The sequence below is a fragment of the Varroa destructor genome, unplaced genomic scaffold (assembly GCF_002443255.2).
Source record: "Varroa destructor unplaced genomic scaffold, Vdes_3.0 BEIS01000006.1, whole genome shotgun sequence".
Classification (NCBI taxonomy): Eukaryota; Metazoa; Arthropoda; class Arachnida; order Mesostigmata; family Varroidae; genus Varroa; species Varroa destructor.
The window spans coordinates 20,698,971-20,719,982 of record NW_019211459.1 but is presented as its reverse complement, the minus strand read 5'-3'; the positions used below and the strand labels follow the sequence as shown (position 1 = coordinate 20,719,982).

At 40.2% G+C, this 21,012-nt stretch overlaps 2 protein-coding genes and 1 pseudogene across 4 annotated transcripts in view; 2 read left to right on the top strand and 1 right to left on the bottom strand.

The window, feature by feature from the left end:
- Positions 1-12,939, top strand: part of LOC111252435 (putative cationic amino acid transporter) — a 158,753-nt gene extending 145,814 nt beyond the window's left edge. For 2 of the 3 annotated variants that reach the window (XM_086993130.1, XM_022810316.2), the window contains 4 exons: positions 48-175; positions 700-9,187; positions 11,911-12,146; positions 12,685-12,939. In XM_086993130.1, coding sequence (XP_086849256.1) covers positions 48-175; positions 700-1,061 — 490 coding nt within the window. In that variant the 3' untranslated portion in view covers positions 1,062-9,187; positions 11,911-12,146; positions 12,685-12,939. The remainder of the gene's footprint in view (positions 1-47; positions 176-699; positions 9,188-11,910; positions 12,147-12,684) is intronic. The other variant, XM_086993131.1, reaches the window with a different exon arrangement.
- LOC111252470 (importin subunit alpha-3 pseudogene) lies at positions 9,611-11,188 on the top strand (annotated as a pseudogene).
- LOC111252469 (uncharacterized) overlaps positions 12,289-21,012 on the bottom strand; it is a 31,809-nt gene continuing 23,085 nt past the window's right edge. Inside the window, exons 11-12 of the mRNA XM_086993128.1 lie at positions 19,617-20,716; positions 12,289-18,422 (exon numbers count right to left, since the gene is read on the bottom strand). Coding sequence (XP_086849254.1) covers positions 20,501-20,716 — 216 coding nt within the window. The 3' untranslated portion in view covers positions 12,289-18,422; positions 19,617-20,500. The remainder of the gene's footprint in view (positions 18,423-19,616; positions 20,717-21,012) is intronic.

Here is a 21,012-nt window from a genome sequence, read left to right as displayed (position 1 = left end):
ATTTTGCAGATTCTCTGTATCGAACATTTTTGTTTGCGAAACTTCAGATGCGATTTGAAGTTTGCTGCGCCGGCGGTGCCGATTGTACCCTCGATCGCGATTACAGTCAACATCTACCTCATACTCAAATTGTCCTACCTCACGCTAATACGATTCGTCGTCTGGATGACGCTAGGTGAGGTACCGAGAGCTAGATTTATAGTGTGTGCTTAAGGAATCGTCAACAAGCGAGAAAACTGATCTTATTATTTTAACCGTTTTTCAACGGTGTTCAATTATTATTATTCGTTAGAAGAAATGGGTGGTAACGAACAAACAGAAGATTATCTTTTCAACATCAGCCGATAGCGTTGTTACGCTTATCCGAGAAAATACTGTTGCAACCTCTGCCGATGTCATATTAAAAATAGGCTTGCATTCCCAATACATTGAAATACGTTTACGAAGCATAATTTAGTAGCCAAGTAACCCGACTTAGAATAACAACATGCCGCGTCTTACTCTTGTAAGATCTTCAGGAATAGGCTTTAGCATCACAAACAAATGTTACAAGCACGAGCCCAGCCGCAAGCGTTTGAAACAGAAGCAGTTTTCTGTTAATGTATTCCATCCCATGTACGCATCAATCACCCATCAATCAGATCGATCACTTATATATACTAATAAAACCCATCTGGGTGCTTCGTTATCTTTGCGCAGGTATGTTTATGTATTTTTGCCATGGCATTAAGGAGAGCAATCTCGAAGGAGCCAGCGAAGAACGCATCGAACTCAAGGTGCCAAGCAACCAGGCATCGGCTGCAAAGGACAAAGAAGACAGCACACAAAAGCATAATCCCCTCAAGTTAGCGGCACCCCCGCCGAAACTACCACCACGGCCCGTACACCGCGGCGAACCTGTTATGAACCCGCTAACGAATCCCTTCCTTAACATGGGCAACGCTAACACCAAGATCATGCAAGAGACCGAAGCAAGCGTCAATGCCAATGGAAACGGAAGCGTTGTCACAACGACGAAAGCCCTACCGCCTGCGCGCACAGCCTGGGCCACTTTCGACTGAGATTCACAGCTGCTTGTTCTATAGCACTGCACGTTAAGCAGCACGCACCACGCATCAGTATTCGAGATTACTTCATTGAGCCGAAATACGGTTAGTTATGATTGTGTCGAACACGCCGCGACAACATACAGATGTTGTCCTGAGTTCCTTTCAACAAAAAGGAGAAGGGCAAGTCGTAGAGTTTCTGAAGAGCAGCTGAAGTCGAGTCGGCAATTCCCACACTGTGCAATAGGTTCGAATAACAAGCGCTTGCTCGTCCTTAATAAGACTGCTGTTTACATTCGATTAGTTGAGTAGCAGAAAATGGACATGACGAAGCAGGAGCGTGTCTGTGAGAGGCACACACGTTACGCAAATGCTGACGGTGATGACCATGCTGGTGATGGAGAAGGCCACGGGGGAAGCTACAATAGTCTACAACGCGCAAACACAGATACATTACGTATACAGCGATTACGGTGATCGCAACAACAACAACTAAACGCTTGATCTCTTCTAGCCAATAGGGACAGGGCTAAGAAACTTCGAAGCGCTCTCACGAAAAACTTTTTGATAGGGCGTTTTCAAACGCGACGACTAAATAATCACACGCTAGACGAGACGAGATTCATCGGCTCTGACCTGCATAAGGTTGTTGTCTAGATAAAAGCGAGTTGTTTATCTAGCAACAAGGCCCTCGGCTAGCCCAGTCCCGTGTTAATGTACGACGGCTGAAGCTCTGTGGTGTGGCCATAAGCAACGCTGGCCAACGACGCATCTTTTTCAAATGGAGGCGCGTCTTTGAATGGCCGTTAACCATTACTGACTGTAATAATAACGGTGGCACAATAATAATGAGATATGTGTTAGTAGTTGATTGCGTGGAAGAGTATATAGCAGTAAATGTTATCAAATGAAATGGACGACTGATACCGAATGGATAATACAGTGTGAGATAAACATGAACTAATAATAACAATAGTGACATATTATCGTTATTATTTTTGTTCTATATACTATGTGTGACGTTTAGCTAACCAAAATATATCGTCTCTACTGGTATAGGTAGCTGGATCAATACACAATATATAAATGAAGAACTACAATTGCTACTAAGAGATGTACCAGCACATCGCAACATGGAGATATGAGCGACCCTTTTCCGCTTCCCACACTCACGTCGAGTAATAAGGACGAACCTTCCACATTGTACAGAAACAAGCTGATCAACACTCAGCAATATAAGAAGAAACAGGACAGCCAATAATAACGAAAGAGAAACGATGAAAAATCACGCGGTAGTACTGAAACGGGACAATGTGGCGTCATCACGATCAGTTCTCATGGTATGCGTATGCCATACATGTGCATATATATATATATATATATGAGAATTACCAATGAAATATAGTATGGAATGAGCTAATACAGTGGCTGCGAACAGGAAACTACTACAGAACGAAGCATTCTATATATACGGTGGCACATTTAAATTGGGCAAAAGTTTTAACGATCTGTATGCCACAACGGGCATGTGTTTATCCGTTATTCGTCACAACCAATTGCCTTTTAAAAACAACAGACTTTTTCGGAGCAAAAATTAGCTGCTGTCCAATTTTCCCGCACCGAACATTTCTGCCGTGTTTTTTCGTCTGAAATCGACAGTTGATATTAACCGTTTTCATGCGATTTCTACAAAATTCGAGCAAGGCTTATCGGAGGATACTCAACAGGGTTTAAGTTAAAACTTCATGAAATTGTTCAAAACGTTATTTTTGATAACCTTTTGATATCGAAATTAACGGTCACTCTAGAGAGAGAAATATTAACGATCAATCAGGTCGCCCAGTGGTTACTTTTCGACCTTTTTTTACACTTTTCAAAAAGTGTTTGTCCCCACTTTGAACTTTTGTGTTACATAACATTTTCGGACAGCTGTCAACCGTGAAGCTGAAATGAACGTTTTGGAGCAATATTTTTACGGTTGTTTTACAACTACAGATATCTATTGACGTACGGTTACGAAGGAATATTTTTAAAATGGCTAGATGTAGAATTGAAGCTGTAATCCGGTGGATAATAATTGTGTTAAGTATAACCGTCAGAAACGAATTTTGTACGTAGTACATTCCAAAAAAACGAATGTTTGGCACAGCTTTGTAAATCGACTTAGACGAGTCGATATATTGTGATCTAGAGGGATTAATAGCGACAAGGAACGAGATTACAGGTCTGAAGGCAAAATTGATCATATCGTGTGAATCAAGTGGTAACCGGAATAAAACTAATGGAGGGGCAACCAGTGCACTAAATTGTCGCCCGGTCACCCCTCCATAGTGAGCTTTCAGAAAGGATTAGTGCAGCATATGTTCATACGTATTAAAGAAAATCGGCAAAAGATAACATCTAGCAATGTACGTGCTTTCCAGTGGCCTCGCTATTGATAGATATCTCAAAATTCATATCTCAAAAAAGCTAGACTTATTCCTTTTAGAAGATTTTTTTTCACAGTGAATTATTATATTTTGTCTCTGCATGCTAGCTTGCAGCCGACCTGCAAACGACCCCGGAAACGTACTGTTTTGAACGTGTATAGCTTTACGCGTAATCTGTGTTCAGTTTTAGTAAAAAATAAAATAAAAAACAGCCAATTTCATGTTAAAAATCAGTATTCAGCTGAGAATTAGCCAGCGTATCTATGGACCCCTAATATTCTATTTAGCTCAGAAGCGCCCGCCCGGAGTTTACACAATGCACGGCTTTCGGCGAACCCTATATGTAACCTATATACTACAGATCTTCAACGATAAAGCGAATCTTCTCAGTAAAATATGCCATATAGTAATTATCCGTCTAGGGACCTGGAAACGGTGTTGTCAAATATTGTAATTTATACCGCTCAAGGTAGATCAGTGAACGTTTAAGAAAGACATGGAATACACGAGAAGGGTGTAACCTGTAGCACACAATATAACGAATACTTAACCGTCAATAGTGAAATGAAAAAAATGAAATGACATTAAAGAAAAGTCCCTGAGTAACCAAACAGGTCGCTATCGTAAGGCCTGCGGGAACCCCCCAGAGCAGCTGTGCTGCACAAAACTTTTCCCTAATGTCGCTAAGCGTGGCGTAGTCTAATGACATTAACATCGAAAGCACTGTCGGTTTGTTTGGGTACATTTATGATGGCTTTGTACATCGCATTTATGCTGTATATAGTACTGTATTAAATAATAAACGACCGTTGGACCATCCATAATGATCTATAAGTCCTGTACCCCTTTGAACATATCCGATACAGAAAGTGGGGTCAAAGAAAGGAGGTACAAGACGTTACGTTGCTATGCGATTGCATTCAACGACAGATCACTTATTCGCGTAATATCTGAAGGCACCCGAAAAGCATCGGTTTATAAGAATTGCTTGACCGATTTCGTTTTGATCGCAGCTTTCAACATGAGTAGTGAAAAAGATTTCAGATACGTTATCCCTGCTATTACACGTCATTAGATCCTGATGGAAGCAGTGGCAGCTATCACTGAACATTTGACTGCAAGCTAGACTGTACGTAGCTTCTGTCACAAAACTTCATTCTGCATACTGGCGGGTATTCTTAACATCACGGTTGATTCAATGCATTAACTTTGCTTCGTACTCAGAACCTCTGCAATTCTCGTACATCTCGTGGTTTACCCTTGTAAGCCGACGGGAAACATATCTGTAATCTGAGGGAACTTACGTCTTACGTATTGCACTTACGTTCGGTACGTCTACGACTTACATTCATGCCAAACGATCCAAGTAGTCGCTCAGTCTTGACATTTGGATCGGTTGGAAGCGCCTACTACGCAATGTCATTGCTTATTTCTGTAATGACTCATACGTGAACCAATCCGATTTTTTCATAACAGCATCGTTTTTACGGCAGTGCCTATTTCTGCAAACAGAAGTGACAGCGCAGCTTTTTAACCCGTTGAATAGCGGTTCTCTGGGGTGTTTTTACGACGAAAATTCGGCAACGTGTTCGATTCTGAATCAAAGAAAACGTTCGAAGCTGAGTAAGTGCCCAGAAACGCTTATGACTCACGTCCCCCATAAAGCCCCTGGCTTAGATTAACAAATAGATACTTGAAATGTTTACTCTTCTACATCTCTGAACCGCTATAACAAACTTTTTTTTGTAATCCTCTGAAACTTCTGTCGATGGAAAGGGATGCACCTCGAAGCGTTGTGATAACATATTGAATAGAAGGAGATCGATGATTATGCTGCTGATGATGAGCAAAATAAGGGGTGAAGATGACTCTATGAGTATATACATACCTTGACACGTTACCCTCTCATCTTTGCTAATTAAAAATTTAAGAGCATAATGAGTATATGACAATACATGTGTCTCTCAGTTGAGTATCCTAACTCGTAATGATAGTGAAGCCGGGCTTAAAGGCTCTAGCATGTACACAAACGAGGAAACTCCGATTTAATCATCAGTCGACTGAGTAACTAATCACCCATCAAGCCAAAAAACTTGCCACCATTTTTGCAATACCTATGTGTTTTCGAGTGAAAACATCCGTTCGTTATCTTTCTATCTCTGACTCTGCGAGACACCATCAGCAGATCGACTTGTCCGATGTCCGAATGTCAAATGTGCGACACAGCAAAACTGCGAGCAAATGAGTGCTTGCTGATAAAGACAGTAGAAGTAAAAAATTGTTAAGAGCGACAGAGACGAGGAGGTAGAACAGGTGAGGGAGGGAAACGGGGGATGCTGGGAGGTCAGAAAGCAACCGATTGAAAGAGATGCATAGATAGAAAAGTGTAGAAGCGTATCATCGAACTATGGTGCCTAAGAGGCTCAACTATAAAAATCTCAATTGAACCACGAGGCATGTTTCATTCCATCGATTTATCCTGTAATTATCTGCCGCACAATTACCCTTCCTCTCATGGATGTTCCCCCTTAATAATGATACACCATTCTCTTACCATAACGTAGAAGTGTAACAAAGACAATATAATTTGTTAACCTTCTAGTTCTGCACGTAGCCACGTTCGTGCCGCAATCGTTCACGACATACGATATCTAACAGGCAGTGGTCGAAATAGCACCGAAGCCGCCCTTCATTTCCGATCAAATAAGATCCGGTGAGTAGATAAGAGGAGTTATTATTAGACTGCGAATCACGTACTTGTAGAATGACTTCCACCCTTTTTAGGGACGCCGAGTAGTACGTTACACAATTCACATATCTAAGGGCCTGCATCCACCAGTTGTACGATGGAAATACATATATAAGCACGCATTGACTACCACTATATAGAAGTTGGAATCGGACGGACATCCTTAGAGCAAAGAGGGAGTGTCCTACATCGAGCTGCCCTTGGAGAAACCCCACTAAATTTACATAGCCATTTTCTCGGAATTCAGACTGATTCGCTTAGAGCTTTATACCTAGGAATACACCATCATCCCTTATCGCCTTTTGCTGATGTGCAAAGAAGGCCTGATCTATGAAGGAAAATGCTTAGAGCTACAGGAATGATCATCTTCGAAAATGAACGAACTTATTATAACGATGCCTGTATTAAAATGGTACTATTGATACCTTTGATGGCAGCGATGAAACTAGTGCGCGTAACATAATTATAGCGGTGATAGTCGTGTTAAACATGGTGATTATAACTGAAGACTAATAATATAAAGGAATTATATATATAAAAAAATATAAAGGAAGAATGCTGACAGAATAATATTAATTATAGAAACATTACTAATATTGTTCAATTGGAGTATATATATATAACCAGTAGAGCCGAAACAAAAAACATTAATGAAGCTATACTCTATATACACATCTCATTAATATCTATATATAAATAATATATAGAAATATGTATAATATACACTATGACTCAATCGACGAATACCATTTATTATAATGTCTGTGATATGTAACGAATCATTTGAGTCCAATCATGATTACCGCTGTTACTGGTTCTGTCTGAGTGAGTTCTTCAGTTTACCTCAATTTATTGTACAATTACTGACGAATAGAAGACATATAAACATAAACTGGTAAAAACCTATATGCTTTCAATATGGCGATTTGTAGCATTATATAACATATCGATTCTCTTCTCATGAACAACAATAACGCGTCAGCTTTTCTATTCTACATATTATATAATACTAATACTAAAGTCAACAATTAATATCATTCGAAATATGGATACCAACAGTAATAGCGCGACTGCTCGACAACAGTGATTCTGGTTGAAAAAAAAATAACAATAAAAACATTTGTTTCATTGCAAAGGTGGAAATGTAACGTTATTCGAACGCTTCGACCATATACATGCCGCTCTACAAATTTGCGTTTCTGAACGGTAATCATAGGCTCTTTCTCTTTAGGTTGTTTTCATATACTTTACACGACTGCCCGTAACCGACTTGCAAATGCAGTTGTGACCTTTCATCCACGATCGTTTGCTTGTTGATGTAAACACAGTTCCAGGATGTCTGCTAACAAATCTAAACAAAACGTTCACGCGGGCGAAACTAACGGCAGGGCCAACAAAAAATAATTAAGAATATAGCAATGACCGGTGTTGATAACGAAGGTCGTCATCATCACCATCATCGTCGTCAAAAAATATCAATGGTTTAAAAGAAATATAAGGTCTCCGACATAGCAACGACAACAACGACAATGCTTAACATCAACAAATAGGGTAGATGGCAGAAGACCTATCGTATCTAACCGTTGATGTTGAGCGATCAAAAATGATGACTGAACTATAAGCTGCCATAATCACGAGAATAAAAAAACACTACATATATACATAAAACATCATTAGTAAAAACAGAAAAAGACGCCGAATGAAACGTTACGACGAGTCTACCGTTATGTATTTAGAAAATCTATTTAGATTCGTGCTCGGTACCCAGCATAACTGGTTAACGTTACTATGTAATAAAAATTTTCAGACTACAACAAATAATAAGCTTTCAGAGTTTCTAACCAAGATGATTATTGAAAAAAGATTTTCGTACCATGAACGAATAACAGCGTAAGTTAGCGTCATTATTCGTGACCGTAACAAGCTATAAGGCTATACCAGTAACGCTCTCATTGATATTAACCTTCATGAAGGGTATCCTGTTTCTGAGACGGTGTCACTATCGAAGGGATTACTTAAACTTCGGTTAAGGATATGCTTTTGATTCCAATGAAAAAAAAAAAAAAAGAAAAAAAAAACAGTAAGATAGCGGTTCAGTCCGAGATGGGGATAGCTTTTTTTTTTTTTGGTATGCAAATTAACGAAGTTAACCTAGTAACTATATACAAGACAAAAAAAAAGTCATGCTACTTGCTTCAGTAAGGCCAAATGTATTCTAAGCTTGTATGGGAAGTCGATGAAATCGGTTCACGATATGCTTAATTAATGCTAAACGTGCAGTGGATTGAGGCGACGCATTGTCTGGGTCTGTACTATAATAAAAGATACGTGAGAAGTCTTTGCCTACCTATGTGCCATTACCAATATAATGCCATCATAATAATAACAATAATAATACTAATGATAACTATAGTAATTATAAGAATTGAAAAATGGATAAATAAAATCATATAAACGTGTTTCGAAAGATTCATTCATTCCGAACTATATATAGTTGACAATTTTGGCAGCGTATCAACAACCCGCCAAACGAATATTTACTCCAGAACTATATCTATTTCGGGTCGTACCTACAATGCACGTGAGCCTTGATTTTATCTGGTATCGTCTTCAATTTGTATTGTCATATCGGCGTGGCCAGGAATCGATAGTCTGTAGAAGAGTACAAACTAGCTGTGGCCCGTACCGCCTAGGAGAGACGCTGAGCGCTTTCGCGTGATTTGGATAACGTGGATATTGTCAACCAACCAATCCGTCAGATTATAATATATTTCACAGGTAGCAACATTTTTACGAGGGGCAGAAACTGAGTGAGCTAAAGATAGCCTACAACGAAGCCATTTTGTATATGATTTTGGTATCGAATCAGGAAGATACTATATTTTAACCAGCACTAATTGTACCGCTGTTATTCCCCGCCAAATTTCGACGCGTTCTGCTTTTGGACAAAAACATTTGACCAGGTAATAAAATCTGCTACCTAAGAGTGATACCGTTGCTAGCGATTCTGCTATTGTTGCTATTATCATTTCTCTAATATAGACGCTATACGAGTTCTTATAGATACCCGCATTGGCACAGAAATTTAAAAGGAGTACGATGCCTATGCTGAGACAAAGCAAGATTACTAGCCGATTCGCAAGACAATCGTGTTTTGATCATAAATTGCTGTTTTACGGAAGTTTACCACTGCCAAGTTGCTGTTACACGTAATTACGTCTGTTGCTTCTACTATTTACTACTTGGAACGTTAACTTCGATAGTGGAGTTGATGTAAGTGGCAAATTTAAATGTATGCTAATTTTGTGCGTAATCTGTAGTAACACCACAGATTTGCTTCGCAGGAGAGTACGTTTTTCATAAATAGTCCTGATACAGTTATGGCAATGGCTGCCCGTGACGATAAACCGGCGTGGCGTTTAGCAGACTACAAGAACCAAGGGAAAGACATTAATGAGATGCGAAGAGCACGCAATGCTGTATCGTTAGAGCTGCGTAAGTTAAAACGTGACGAAACCCTGTTCAGACGACGGAACCTGCCGAATATCGAACAAATTAACGAGGATGCAGGCGAATGGAGCGACAATGGTGATGATTTTGATTCGTTCAGACGCCTTGATGAGGTTGTGGCTAATGCAGCATCGCCAGTTGCAGACGTCCGACTCGCGGCTGTTCAGTCCATCCGAAAAATGGTCTCATCTCGAAGTCGACCACCGATCGACGAACTGATCCAAAAGGGCGCGTTGCCTATACTCATCGGTTGTCTTACTCCAACGGAATCTCATCAGGTACAGTTTCAGGCGACATGGGCTTTAACCAACATCGTTTCGGGTACCTCGGAGCATACGCGCGCTGCCGTTGAGAGCGGGGTCGTACCCTGCCTTATTACCCTCCTCGACAGCCCTAATAAGGAAGTGAGTGAACAGGCTGTGTGGGCGTTAGCGAATATTATTGGCGAAGGACCTCAGCTTCGTGATTTCTGTATCAACAATGGGGTAATACAGGCTTTACAGAAACATATTGCCCCAACAACATCAGAGTCGTTCCTGCGTAATATCACCTGGGCCGTAGCGAACCTGTGTCGTAACGAAGAGCCGCCGCTGCATATCGACGTTGTAAGGAAACTACTAAATACCATCGTTGTGCTCCTTGGCCACAGTGACAGTACTATTCGTATCAACACGTTCTGGGCTTTGTCGTTCTTGATGGATCCAAGTTCGGACATTCTTCAAATGGTTATTGACATCGGACTTGTCGACCGGCTTGTGCCTTACCTCGGTGATAACGACACGAAAATAGTGGTTCCGGTATTACGAATTCTTGGAAATTTGACGACAGGAACCGATGAGCAAACTCAAGTGCTTCTCGATGCTGGCATACTCAAGTATTTCCCGCAGTTGCTAACGAACCCAAAAGAAAAAGTTCACCAAGGGGCCGTTTGGCTGCTGTCTAACGTTTTAGCTGGCACCGTGGCCCAAGTTCAAGCCGTCGTAGATATGAATCTCCTACCATTGATACTTCAGCACCTTGCGACGAGCAGCTTCGCTACGCAGAAGGAAGCCGCCTGGGCGTTTTCGAACTTGTCGCTCACCGGGTCAAGGGAGCAGGTGGATTTAGCAGTGGAGCTGGGTCTAGTCGCTCCTCTATGCAATTTGCTAACTGTCTATGATACGCAGGTTGTGCGAGTCGTGCTTAATACGTTAAATAACTTGTTAAAGTTGGCTTCAACTACTCCGCGTCGATATCCACCAATTGCTGACCAGGTGGAGGAATGCGGCGGTCTGAATAAAATCGAATGTCTGCAATATTCCGCTAACGAGGGTATCCACAAGTTGGCGTCACTCCTTATCGACCTTTACTGGAGTGACAAGGACGTATTGGCGGATGACATGTTGTTCAATCAGGACGATAATCTCCATTTTTCGACGTCTATGAGCGTGCCAGAACAAGGATTCCAATTCTAGTGCTGCTTTTTATGAAATTCTTATGCAAACGTGACAGTACAGTATACAGAATTTGACTAGTCCGTTATTGGGCTTACAGAAAAAAAAAACCGATCTCATTACTTGACAAATGGCTAGAAACGCCTATCCGAAACAAGGTAGGATACGTGGAACTCTATAAAATACATGGATACATATGTCTGCGGTCTTATTTATAGTATACAGCTTAAGTAGGTCGTATGTGGAAAATTTTTAGAGGAGAGGTTACATGTGGTGTTAGAGGCTTGTCTTCGCATTGCGTCAGAAAACGCACGTTGTCCGAGAATAGAACCCGAATTCACAGATTAAGTAGCACTAAGGAAACACATACAAGGAGAAAACACAGACAGTACGGTCATAGTCGTAGAAGTCCTCTCACATGAGGAGACGACGTTGCAATATTATGTACGTATCATAAGAAAGCACAGACAGTACGGTCATAATCGTAGAAGTCCTCTCACATGAGGAGACGACGTTGCACAGTACGGTCATAATCGTAGAAGTCCTCTCACATGAGGAGACGACGTTGCAATATTATGTACGTATCATAATGAGGGTGTATATCTATGAGGGTGTATATCTAGAACGTGTTTACCTCGGATGATGTGTGCGGCTTAGTACCGAGTAACCTCGTGCGACCAATATAAATTAATAGATAATGGATAATAAGGAAGAAATGTCAAATGTGCATTATTGAATTTCAGTAAGGTGCTCGGAGACGGACGGCAATACCGCTAAGCTCAGCCCTAGAAAAACTGAACAAGCCTTCCGCGAATCCCTTTACTTTGATCATCGGCTCCTGCTAACTGAAGCTTCGGTCTATACGTTCCCTACACGTGAACATATAGTTGACTTAGCCGGCGACAGTGTCGATTATCGAAGTTGCTTTATACTCAATCAGTAACATCAGGACAAAGCGATCGAGATATGAGAATGAGTAGTGAGTGAAATAAGATTATTGTTATTACTGAACAAAATGAGAAATGTTATACAGTTCTCAGTTTCTGCAATTCTACGATGTAGAAGACAAAGTACTGCCACGTTATATACGTAGATAAAGATTAGAAATCAACAAACAGGTCTTCTTAAAAATTATAGTAATTATACGTTTTTATTCAGCGTCATAATTAGTAATGTCCGTTATGTTTTTATCGGTGTCACGTGTCGGTGTAACTGTCAAAGGCAACGATAGATGACGGCGAACAATTGATTTTTCGATCGGTTTTCTTGCGCAAGCAAGTTTGTTACTACGCTATCTTCAATACAATTAGCCTATACCGTAACAACAAAAGCGGCCGTTGGAGTGTTCCTATATAACACGCACCGTGTTGTCAATATTATGTACAAATTGGAACGTTTCTCGTCTGTCTCTGTGTTTCGTCATAGTTGCCACTAATCGTTTGGACTCCCGGAGAAATAATTCGGGTTCCGACAATACTCATTGCACTATTTCATTGTGTGTCCTATCCTTTCGAAAGTTTGCCGCCATAGGGAAAACTCTGAAAGCTGTCGCTACACCATCAGCGTCTACTGAGGCTTTTACTGAACTCATCGTGGCAGTCGGAATAAAGTACTTCGTTTTCATGAAGGCTTGATAAGAAGAAGTGCTCTCGTCACATCTACCGACTAACGCGTCGGAAACAAAAAAACAAAATAATGGCAATAGTATGTGTTTGACAGTATCGACAGTTTTGATAAATGCATAATGTGTATTAGTCTATGTGTGGAAAGAATGGGTGGCATCTTTTTTTTTTGTTACGAAAGTACAGGATCCCTTTTATCTGCTTGTCTGCTTCGCTTTTGCTCACGATCTGCTAATTAATCTCATAGATATTGTTCATTAATTAAAGTTTATAATAAGGGTATTGTTGACGTTAGTGATTACGAATTTCACTATCATCCTCCGGTGCGTCGTCCGTATTTACTGCGATTTCGATGATAGCTAAGTGTTGTCGCAATTGTATATCTATTTCTTTGCGTTATTTTTTTTTATTACGAGGTAAAAACTACCATCAAGCTAATAATTCATCGCCTCCGATCTCTATATAATCATTGCTAATGTTTTTGTTGTCACTAGTCAGACAAACGTATTCTAAAGTTCTACTAATAATAGCGTTATATTAATTGTAGTGATTGTAACTTCTTTCAACGACTGACATTCAATTAACTGAATCGTTGTCAATCAAATTCAAAAAGACCGCGCCATGAAAATTTTTCGAACCATGTCCGGGTACGCATTGCACCATTACTTGTGTTGTAGTACGTTGGCCCGTATCAACGTATCGCATTCGTGATTGCTCATTTGATACTGTCCAAGATACAATATACCTGGTCATTATCATTACTGAAATATGGTTTCAGTGATCCCTATATCATTGGGGGACTCGATTCCATCTACTTTAGAGATGGCCTGTTGTGATTGTTGTTGTTCCCGCCGCCACTATACTAGCAACGATGTGTATCACATTGAGTTTTTGACTAGTTTTATTTGTTTATTTATTTTTTTTATCACTTTTATTATTCAATTAGGATGATGCCTGACACACACCGTCCGTTTACGGCATCTGCTATTATTGTGTGTAGGCATCTATACGAGTACATCGTGTCTCTCATGCACTCAGGTTGTAATTGTCAGCAGCAGTAGTAGTAGTAGTAGTAGTAGTACTCGTGCTGCTTCCATTTTTCACGTAATAAAATATTAGACGTATGAATATACACTAGTAATTGATAGAAATTACTTGTGGACACGGTGTGTCACTAGGATCGATTATTCGTGGCAATTTTTTTATAGTTAAAAAAGCAAAACACGATAGTATAGCAAACGGCCAACGTCGGAATGGTGTGGAGAAGTTGAGATTCTTAATATGACTAAGTTCGATATATATTCGTGTATACGCGTAGGGATAATTTTGGCAGGCGCTTCGTTACCTGATTCATATTTGGGTAGAACTCGTTTGTCTTGGAAGGGGACCACCATCATAACGAGGCAGCAGTATCATTAAAAGAACTAACAGCAGTTAGTAGCGCTTACTAAAGTTAAATAACATCGATAAATTATTCATCAGACACAGTTTCAACTTTTTGACACAAGTCCTTTTGGTATTGCCGGTGTTAATATTTCTGTGGCAGGCAATTTGTACCGGTCTAACGTTGAGTAAGGACATCTAAACTAAAATTACTATATCAGATCGAGGATATATATATATATATATATCGAACGCAAACAGGGACTTTACGTGTGTTGTTTTCTACGTACGATAATTGGTCGGGAGTACTTGGGTAGCAAGATGAACGAGTAGTGGAATAGCCAAGTTTATCTAGTGCCGTTCAATAATAACACAAGCTGATTGTTATTGCAATGCTAATATTCCAATTTGTTGAAGTTAGCAAATCTCTTGTAGATCAAAACAGTGACCACCATCCCAGATCTGGAAAAGTATCGAGGCATCCGTTTTGGATATGATGTCACTCAATTTCCATTCAAACCACGCTTTTTTTTTTATTTTGCTACCGCTAGAATACATGCATATTACACTGTCATACAAGATGAATTAAAATTACGTTTGGTATTTACTAAGTGCTATCACAAAAACGTCACTTTAACAATTGACTAAATTTTTCACAGTTACCGCGAACATGTGTACAATACTCGAGTGTTCATAAGATTATATAAAGAAAGAAACGTAATATAAATAGTTATCGCAAAATTGATGCTTTTTCTATTGCAATGTACTCCGCCAAAGGGTGTTGTACTGCTAAAGGGTTAGAGCGACAAGGCGGCTGACACGTATATAATTAAGAAATAAAGCTTTCCTAACACACAGTTGGTCTCTACGTGTATGTGAACAAACAGGTAAGACGATGGATAGCAAACCAACGATAGGTTTCGATTCGTCTTATTTTGCAAGGGGAGACATTAAATATATTTGATAGGTAAATGCGTCGTTTGAGCCTTAAAGGCCAGCCCTATTCGCTCTCTCGCATCGGCCGCGGTAGCGAACGCGAATTATCATTGGCCCTTGAAGGAGGATCATGAGTCGTTTAGAGCAACCCGGAGTGTGCAGATGTAGGAAATTCGCTCTGGAAGCGGCTCTCCCCTTTAGCCTCGCAGCGCCGAAGTCGAAACTCGGCCATTTCTCGAACAGCCACAACAGAACCGCTGTGGCACTTCGACGATTCGATTTCACCGGTTTCAGTTAGAGGTACATGTGAAAGCGGCGTCCTGAAAGGGCTGACCTTTGGCCAGAAGAGCTCGAAGTCGCTGGTTAAATTGCCTCTGTTGACATTTATCACACGACATATATTTCCAGCTAAAGCAAGGAAGCAATAGTATTTGGCGCCTAATATATTTCAAACGCAAATGTTAGTTACAACATTTGTTCTTCGGCAGTCGAGGAAAGCTACTCGTTTTCAAATCGAATGGACACTCGGCGCGTTTTCGATTGTCGTAAAGAAAACGATCGACCATTCTGATATAACGTATTTCTGGTCTCTTTTAATTTTGCATATGACTCAAACTTTCGGAACGCTTGCATACTTCTTACGGATAAATTTCCCTGGAAACTCATGGATGTCTCCGTGGTGATCTTCCAAATCATGATGCTAGTGACCTTCTGCATCTTCGTCACAATGAAAAACTTTTGTTCCCCATCCTTATATAGCTAACGTGTGCTTTGCACCTTTCAAAGCTGACGGATGTCCTATTTCAGTAAACGTTTTTGTCGTCCTAGTTTGCGATGGACCTATACGTGTGTTTTAAATGTACCTGGGTATATCTGTGGCTGAACGTTTTCATGTGTCCGTGTGATAGTTGTATCATTATACCAAGTTGACTATTCACTCGACGATTCATCAAACTAATACAGGCACTTGAAATAAGTGTGAAACTCTTTGACTGTCATTCTCTTCCACACACACACATATATATGTATATATATATATATATAATTCAACTTCCTCACATTAGTTTTTCCTTTCCGCTTTCGCTCTTCAGGCTATTCTATATTTGTAGAGCACACTATAGAAACACGCCGTTTTTATCGATAACGGCCAATGTCAAATCGTCCTTCCAATTATGTATTGTTCGTATTTCAAAGCAGAGGGATCCAGAGTTGAGTAGAGGCTACGGATGATGGGTCGATACTTCGATTATGAAATTTGTTCCTGTTTCAATTGTGTCTGATTTTCGTCCAGCCTTTCTGTGAAAATCATTGACCTTTAAATATGCTTTTTAGACATATGTGTGCCGTGTAGCAACCACCTATACACGTTTAACTGCCCAACAAAATGTTTACTTCCTTCTGTTATGAAACTCAGTGAAACTGACCCCTTGAATCAGCGTAATTATCTTCCAAGGATGATGTACTTTCTTTCTTCAAAAACAAATCAAAATCAATTAATGTTACTGCTATTGGTAGTACGTAATCCATTCAAGTGAGGCTATTACATCATTTTATAAGTTTGATTCCGAAACGAATTGTTGATGAGCCTGTGGCACGACAAGAAAAATGCTGAGTTTTAGGAAAACGTCGGAAAAGGCGTACAAAACGAAGTTCTTGGCTCCTTCATAATCAATAAGTTGTATATCTTAATAATAATGTTATGCTAAAACGCTAATGTCACGCTTGAATAGAACTTCCGATTTCGTCGTAAAGGATCCATTGCACCGTAAGTTTACGGCAGCCAAACAATTACGTGACAGCTGTCATTTTCACAGGCGTCTTGATTAGCACAACTGTTTTGTATTGTTCCATCGTACCACAAACATCAAAAATCGTCCCCCCTCGCGCCAATAGAAGGTTTGGTGTAGTTGTGGTCATATTCATATCAAATTCATAAGCACATTGAAAAAGTCTTGCAAAGATGAAAAAGATCACTAAACAAATCGAACCCATCAACGGCTCAAGCCCACAACACCTGGCAAGCCAGAGTACAGACGGGCAATGTAAAATCCGGGTTTCTAACAAGAAGTAAATGCTTGGAAAGATCGACAGCAGAGTTGTCGGAGCGCTTTGTTGCTGCGCTCAGAGAAATATCTGTCGCGAAGCCTGAACTGCCAGTTAGACTATACCTATTCTCAAGCTTTACACCAGCACGCCTATTCCATTGGAAACGAAATTTTACCAATAATAAACCCTATCGGTCGTTATACAACACGATCCATTGGAGTCAATTTCAATTCCTACGAGTATTTTATACGGTGCTGTTTACAAGTGACCTTTGGTTCTCACTCCTTGAATCTATTTTTCGTGTGTAAAGATGTGTATATATAGTTACAATACAGTTGTTATATACGATTACTGTAACTGTGTTAGTTATCATTATTACCGTAGTGACTAACAATAGGTGAAACTAGAAGAGTTATGTAATAATATTTACTATATATTATTGGTATCCATTATTTTTGTTAGTATTATATATACTTTATATATATGATACTAACTAACGCATCCTATGCCTGTTAGTCGCACGACACTATAGCCAGATTTGTGAAGGCTTAAACTGATATATATATATATATATATATATAATTGTATTTGAAAAGTGCGAAGTGTGAAAACGATATGATCTCTGGCTACATCGCCATTATTATCTGGGTTACGCTATTTTCTATTATAGTAGAAGTACTTCTGAGTACTATATTAGCTAGGTTCGCAGTAATAGGTCGTAATAGGAGGCTAATATTATTTCTGTTACTATCACTCGTATGAATATTCATTTTCGTTTCATTGCCCCCAGACGGGCCGCAGATTCACAGTGTTGCTGTTTTAGCTGTGAGTACGACTTATCCGACGCAGACAAGGTCCACGTGCCGTAAACGCGACGAAGCGCACGCTGAATGCGAGCGGACTTCGCCTGCATTCTACTTCCTAAGGGGCATGTCTACGTTCTAACACTGTTTCGCATGAAAAGTCTGCCGTGATTTTACAGATTCGGCTCCGTTTCTATTCCACTGAGTATCGCAGTTATCAGCGATGCTACGAGACTGCCTCCTGTCCTTGCAGGACAAATCATTAAGGTTTTCAGAAGCAGATGCGTGTAGAGCGTTTGGATTAATTCGGGCCTCTTGTTTGCTTCGTTGTTGCCGGCAGCAGGTCTGCCAATGCACACCAGGACCAATTACGAATTCCACATAAAATTCAGCTACGCTTGCCGTTCTTGAACTCTGAACGATTACAAGGACGCATAGCAATGCGTTGAACTCGAGGTTGGATCACTGAAACAGGCACAAAAAGAGCAGAGAAAAGTGGTCACTTGTATCGGAACATAGGGTGATATGCGACACCTATTGTTAAACTGATATTGTTTCAAACTTGCCGCCAAAAACCGCCAATTTGAAATATCGACACGTCATTATAACATGCAGCAGTCTCCGGTTTTTTTAATATCCACAGATGTAATGCCTGCTGATTGCATAATCTCCTCTGTATTTGTGTAAGAAAGCTATATTCTGTCAACGGAGAATTCGATATTATTGTAAACTGGTTTATCAAAATACAAGAAATACCAACCAGCATATAGTGCTAATTAATGAAGATCTGGACCAGTATGACTATAGTACAATGGATGAATGAAAATAGGAGGCAAAAACAATAAGAAATACAGTGACATTAGTAAATGGATTATTATCTAAATGCCACTCCTGTACCCATTAAGTCTGTAATCATACTGACATTAGAGAGGTACACTTGAACACTTGACACTATGTACACGTCAGTCTGTAGTTTTAATTTTAAGGTACACATTCTGCTTCAGTCGAACTTCAGTGTAGTATTGTCACAGAACAAGTATCCAAACAGGCTCGGAACAAGGTACAGTGGCACGAAGACGCACTCTCTATTCATGTCTGAGGTGACTTTACAGCTAGATTTATAATATGAGGCTTTACATAACAGTTTATATTGCTGTGAACAGGAAACGTGAGTATCAAAGCCTTTGAAGCGTCTGCCTCGCAAAGCTCTTACGTAAATGCTGAAAGCTTTCTCGATACTCTCTATGCCGTTGCAATAATAATATTGGCTAATACGTGTAATGTAGCTGATATGGAAAAAAAAACAACGTATCTCAAGCTGAACTTTTCAGCATGAGATACTATTTTTGTGTCCAAGATGTTTTTATGTTTACAGATGTCAGCAAAAGTTTTGTGAACGAGGTGTAAAGATAAAAGTAAATATAACAAAATTACATGGCTACGGAATGTTCAATAAGCGGCCTAGTTCGATACGGTATGATCCGGTGTTTGGCGCGCTTCAAGTAGCAATGCGTAGTGATTAATTCTCGGAGATAAAGAATAGAAATATAAATTTATAGTTGGTTACGGATTCAATTATACGACTTTTGTAGTGCTCTGAAAACCATTTACGGTAATTATACAATAGCTTGTCTACCTAGTCAACAGATTTCAACAAACCTCGGCACCGTGTTGAAGATAAGCTGTCCATATCAGTATTAATGAAAACTTCCGGCGTTTCGGTTTCCTTTTACGGGTACAAATTGGCATATGCTTCAGCATATGAACATTGATGCATCACGTATATTCAACATCGATTCAAATATAAAAACACTAGAGACGTTGTCTAGCCTCCATATTCGTTTCTTCATTGTCTCTTGTCGCCCTCTACATTGAGATCGGCATACGGTGCTATCAAGGACATGAGCATGCGGTTTGTAGAAATTGCCCCTACCGGATAGTCCTTTCACCATCAACTTGAAATCCTTCGTAATAATGCTGCGACAGGTTGCTCACGTACCGCTGAATGCATGTTTGCTATGGTGAAGGCTGAAGGACAATCCATTTAAGTGCCGCCCGTCGACTGTTCTATTGACATGAAAATAGGAATAATCGACTTGTTGTCATGCTTTACGTCTCATATAGGCGTTTGGTTTTTTATATTTGTGATTTTGCGCCCTTCCAAATTTTGTGTTGTACTACCATACTTCTGCGGCCCCTCGCTGCAGGGTAAGCGCCCCTCCTCCTATGGTACAAGGAAGGATTCTTCCGATTACTAAGTTAGTCAATATCAAAAGCTATGAATGGACGATTGCCTCGTATGAGTTGTTATTCCAATTATTCTTGCTTTTCTCGCTCAATCAGTTGCGGTACCATTTGTGTTCGCTTAAATAGAACGTCCAACATTAAACATCGAGTAAGCAACAATTGCTCTAGGCGTTTCTAGCCTTGGGCAGCTACAAGAACTACACTGCGGCAGCTGCGAAGACCAGGGATCAGGCAGTGAGCCGATGACAAGCTCATTCTCGCGGATGGTGGAAACGGGGACAAAGAAGGTGTTGTTGTTAGCATGAATCGAGTGACGATTGCGCGACCAATAATGGGGCAGTTAAAAGGCACGAAGTGTCCCTTGGTAACGTGTGGCACTCGCAGAGACACGCGCCTTGCACTGCGGCCTCCTCAGGCGACAAGAGGCTTTGCTCGTCTTCACGCGGTGACCCCGGAGTTCCGTTAATTTCTACGATATGACTCATTGTGTCGTTTAGGTGGGATTCGAAAACCTGCAAATGCCAGAGATACGCAAGTGGCAAATGTAAATATCGTATAATTGTGAGTTAGTTTTGTTTGAAAATATGTTTACATATCGCAACGTTCGTCTATTTAATGTTGATGCGTTCCAGAAACAAGACGAAATGCTTACCTATCTAAGATCTATTCTGCAAGGATCCGTTTTTTTTTTTTCTATATATATTACTCTGCAATGGCTCGAACGAAATCTTTACTCGCTCATAAGTGGCAAATAAGTTACAAGCAATAACCATAATACGGCAGTGTATTATAAGGTACTGGTTAGTAT